The sequence below is a fragment of the Castor canadensis genome, chromosome 14, assembly GCF_047511655.1.
Source record: "Castor canadensis chromosome 14, mCasCan1.hap1v2, whole genome shotgun sequence".
Classification (NCBI taxonomy): Eukaryota; Metazoa; Chordata; class Mammalia; order Rodentia; family Castoridae; genus Castor; species Castor canadensis.
Genome location: NC_133399.1, coordinates 30,752,351 through 30,757,481, shown reverse-complemented (window position 1 = coordinate 30,757,481; position 5,131 = coordinate 30,752,351). Strand labels below are relative to the sequence as shown.

The following is a 5,131-nucleotide window of genomic DNA, read 5'->3' as shown; positions in this document are numbered from 1 at the left end:
GTGAAGAGGAACCATATATTTTGAAATGATATTTATTTAAGACAACTTGTGGGAACCAAAACATGGCATATTTGTTATTATTTAATAGAGATTTTTTAAAAACTTTTGAGGTCTCTTCTATGCTAAGCAAGGTATCAGTTGGAGAAATCAGAAATAAAAAAGTTAGACATCCCTTTTCAAATACACATCATTTAGTTATACAAATCAAAAATAAAATTGCCTGTTACAGAAATAGGCAAACTGAAACATCAGATAAGGATATTTTAGTTGGACAGTATGAAATTTATCCCTATAATTAATGCTAATGATAATATCCAAATGGTGCCTCAATTATGATCTACCCTTCCTTATATATTCACTACCTAATAATTATTGGGTAGCAGTCATTAAATATTTAATCCTAGCTCAATGCAGTTATTTCAGTTAGAAATGAACTCAGATGACAATACTAACTCAGAGTTACTAACAAGATTTCCCATGTCACAGAAATAGTAAGTGGAACTAGTGGTGCAGAATTAAAATGTCAGTGTCTGAGTCTGAACCATTACATTCTTTCATTCTTTCACCAACATCTATTAAATTTTCATCTCCCAAAACTGAAGCTTTGCACTGTTTTTAAATACTGTCTACCTCACTCAGCCCACAGGTCTCTAATGCACCATTCTGCTATGATACACAATGGGGATTCAAAATCATCACTACAAAAGGAATTTAAGATTTAAAGTCTAGATGTTTGATGTTAAAGACCTCTCCTACCTCCATTGAGATGCATTAGATCATGACATTTTACTTTTTGTTTTTCAGTTTCCTCAAAGCACTTTTAATGTCCTTGTTTCTTAGGCTGTAGATGAAAGGATTCAGCATAGGAGTCACCACTGTGTACATCACTGAGGACATTACACCCTTTCTGGGAGAATGTGATATAGCTGATCCAAGGTATATTCCAACACTTGTTCCATAAAATAAGCAAACAACTGACAGGTGAGACCCACATGTGGAGAAGGCCTTATACTTCCCACCAGATGATGGAATTTTCAGAATAGAAGAAATAATTTTGTAATATGATAGGAGTATCAATGAGATGGGACAAAAGCCATATATGATACCAACAAAATAAGTGACTATGGTTTTCATGAAAGTTTCAGAACAATCAAGATTAAGTATTATAGCAGGCTCACAGCAGAAATTAGAAATTTCTACATCTATGAAGTAGGTAAACTGCAAGACTATCAAATTGTGCAACTGGGAGTTCAAAACACTAAACAAAATGGATGCTAAAACCAAGAGGACACAGATATGAGGGTTCATGATGACTTGGTAATGCAGTGGGTGACAGATGGCCACAAACCTATCATAAGCCATCACAGTCAGAAGCATATCATCCATACTTCCAAAAATAATAATAAAAGACATCTGTGTTAAGCAGTCCTCATAGGAGATGATTCTACTGTGAATTTGGATGTTCACAATCATCTTGGGGACTGTGGTGGAGATGAAACAGATGTCAGCCAAGGACAGGTTGGAGAGAAAGAAGTACATGGGTGTTTTGAGGTTAGAATAAAAAATGACAGCCAAGATGATAAGCAGGTTCCCAATTATCGTGACCAGGTACATGGACAGGAACAGTCCAAAGATGGTGGACTGTAGTTCTGGATCCTCTGAGAATCCCAAGAGTTGAAATTCTAACACATGTGTTAGATTTTGTGCTTCTACATTGCTTGGACACCTTTGAGGGAAAAAAGATGTAAAATTAGACAAATAATTAGTCATCCTGTACTTTGTGTATAATGGTTTACAACGACATGTAGATTTAAGTCTTTCTGTGAGTACATGCAGCTACTACAAATTTCAATGATGAACCCCATTACTTCAGGGAGGTTTATCAAATAATTTACCACTTTATTCCTAGGACAATCCTTTCAAAACTCTTGTGTCTCTGTATATCATACAAGTTAGGATTTCCATAAATTTAGCAAATGAGTAAAGGAGAGTTGCTTGATTTCTTTCGTACATTTTAAGTTTATATTGATTGACTACATTTGTTATTCTCATTCTTATTCATTCATTCATTCATTGTTATTATCAAGACAACCATTATGAACTATGTCATTTAGTTCTTTATTTTACATGCTGGAAATTGAACACAGGCCTCAAGTATACTAAACAAGTGCTGTGCCATTTGAAGTATGGACAAACTTTTATTTTTATATTTATGGCATATTTTTATCAACATAACTTAATTGTACAATGAGTTTTCACTATGGTATTCCATGCGTGTATAAATGTACATTGAGTGAATTTACCTCATGTATTATTCTTCCATGTTTAACAGCTTTAGAGGGTTTTATTATGGTATTTTCAAAATACATGTGTATAATATATTGTGATTATATCCACCACTTCCAATGCCCTATATTTTCTCATCTCCCTGGCAACAAGTTCTTGCCAAACAGTCTTCTACACAGTCATGTCTTATCATTATTTACTGTACTATTACTCATTTAAATTCTGTATTTGAGAGAAAACTTCTTATGTGTCTGAGCATGACTTGTCTTGCTAAACATTAATTCCAGTACCATTCATTTTCTTGCAAATGTCATAATTCATTCTTCTTTCTGGAGGTAATTGTCTCTGTAACCTCGACTGGGTTTGCCTCAAACTCAAGATTCTCTTGCTTTCATTTCTCGAGTAGGTGGGAGTACAGACACTGCCATCACTTCATTTTCTTAATGTGAATATGGCCTGCAAAAAATATCACTATGGCACATCTTGGAAAAAATCCATCCAAAATAACTAAATAAAGAATTTCATCTTGCACTTGGAACACTTCGATTTGGCTTCAGTAGAGAACATAGTGCCCTGAGATATGTGTAAGGGAATGAGCATGTTATTCTGTGTCATTCATTGGCTGTGACATGCACAATGTATATAAATTCTTCCACCTCTCTGTGCTCTTACTGCTTCATGGAAATACGGTAAATAATACCCATCTCAACAACATATATACCATGAGATCTAAGTTTGGAAAATGATTGATAAGTAAATTACTAAGTATTCAATCATTTTTATTTATGTCGAAAAAATTCAATAGTTAAGAAATTAGGGAATTTATTTATGAATACATTTGTTAAAGAACTCTGAAAACCTGGAATGATGTGAATGTATAAAATGCGTCTCACTTAGGACTTAGCATTATCCCTGCCCTCTCTCGTTTTGTCCCTTCTTAAATTTATCCCTGTAAAGACCTTTTACATTGATTTTAAATAACTGAATGTTGTTGAATGGAGCTATGTTGCCATCTGTCCTTGACATATACAACAATAATAGCTGTTTTGTCTTCTCTCCAGTTCTAAGAGACTTTCCTGAAAAGGATAAAAGCTCTTCTCAACACTATCATATGTACTAAAGCCACACTGATTAAGACCAATTTTTGTAAGGCAAAGAAGGCTCAATGATTACCATGCTTTTAAAATTCTTGATGTCCCTTACTGCCATACACAATATACATGCTGGAGAATCAGAAATGAAAGATAGCTGGTTATTTCTCTCCAAAAATCATGGCATATATTTATATAAGGCTAGATATAAAATTTGCTGTTTCAAAAATAGGAAAATGTTAATTTTGGGTTGCAGGATACTTATCTTGAATAGTTTGGTGAATAAATTTACCATGACTGATAATCATAACTAAATTTCACATTGTATTTTATTTGCCATATATTTATCATACATGGAGAATGCATATCTGTTCAAGCATTTTTCAATGTGGTTGTAAAAACTAGAAATCAATTCAGGTGATAATTTTGAACCTCAGGGGACCTAAAAGCCTTTTGTTGATCCAACAAGATTCCAAGCACTTTTGTTAGTCTCTGGTTAGTAAGATGTACTAATTTCTGTCATTGTTTAACAAGATTCAGAAAGTTTTAAGTAGAGCTACAAATATCCTATCCACATGTACACCTCAGGTACATTTTAAAAATTTTTCTAGTTCTCTAAGTAAAAATACAATCAACACCTGACTTTATGTCTCCATTTGAGACTGAGTGAGCTGATTACAATAATGCAGCTGGATGTGGGCAGCTTTAATGATATACTGGAGTAGGGGAAAGAACAAGGTCATTGCTTAAGGATGGATTGCCTTCCTTTTCTGTTATCTTTTCCTATGAGTTCAGCAGTTCTGTTACAATTGATGCAACAAGTGATACACACATAACTGCAATACAATCTACCAGTATAAACATCCTGGAGTGACGGGGAAGTGAAATGACAGATTGAGTATTCAAGGGCACAATCTGTGAGGAATAACCTGGTAAAAATGCCTGTGTCTGCAATAAGACAATCTAATTAAAACTGGACTTCAGAGATTTCACCATAAAATATACCACAAATTATATAAAAATATTCCTTTTTCTTTTCTAGAAAATAAAAATGATGGGTTCTAATTTGGGGAAAGACATGCTGATGACAGATTGCTCAGAAACCAAAACTCAGGAATTTCTTACTAATGTTTCATGCTGTAAAGGGTACATCCTTATCCTAATTTTTATCCTCATCATCACCTTCATGAACATTCCTCAAGTTTCAGTAAACAATTTAGTTAACTTATTTTCTGCTATTGTGAGTGAGATATTTATGGATGATCAAACTAGTAGAGGAAGAAAGCAATATTTGAAAGAAATTTATGACACACTGTCTACAATCAAGAACATAAAATTCACTATCCTCCTACTAAAATACTGCACTTTTTTATTCTCCCATTTGTCTACCTGAAGTGCTAGTACATGTTGTTAATTAGGTGACAATACTTTTCACAGCTATGCTTCCATATTTATGTCATTCAGGACTTACTGATTTGCACTTCGTCTCTGGTGGCTCATGACAAAGAAATGCAGATCCAATGCCCATCTGCTGTGTGATGCTCAATAATGTTTCTGGAGTTACCATCAGCACATATATGAGTGAAGTCTCAGAAATTCTGTTTTCTGATGCAGACAACCACAGAAACAGGAGGCACAGGTATGGAGGCATCCAACTGAAGGCATAGAGGCACTTGGTAATTATTTACAATTAAATGAACTTAGAGGCTCAATGCACAGAGCTCATAATTAGTGAAATTGGTCCAGCATTCACA

The 5,131-nt window shown here is 34.2% G+C and overlaps 1 protein-coding gene across 1 annotated transcript; it reads right to left on the bottom strand.

The window, feature by feature from the left end:
* Nucleotides 1–786: 786 nt before the first annotated feature.
* Nucleotides 787–4,877, bottom strand: LOC109676468 (olfactory receptor 7E24-like). The gene is made up of 2 exons (XM_074053298.1): nt 4,849–4,877; nt 787–1,726 (listed from the first exon to the last, which is right to left on the bottom strand). Exons 1-2 carry the CDS (start codon nt 4,875–4,877, stop codon nt 787–789), a joined length of 969 nt encoding a protein of 322 aa, XP_073909399.1.
* Between the last annotated feature and the right edge of the window lie 254 nt (nt 4,878–5,131).

What these genes read in the sequence shown, in the direction of transcription:
- LOC109676468 (XM_074053298.1), bottom strand. Translation starts at nt 4,877, where the DNA reads ATGAGCCACCAGAGACGAAGTGCAAATCA. An exon ending in CAGAGACGAAGTGCAAATCA is followed by an intron (nt 1,727 to 4,848) that starts GTAAGTCCTGAA and finishes TTTCCCTCAAAG; the next exon opens with GTGTCCAAGCAATGTAGAAG.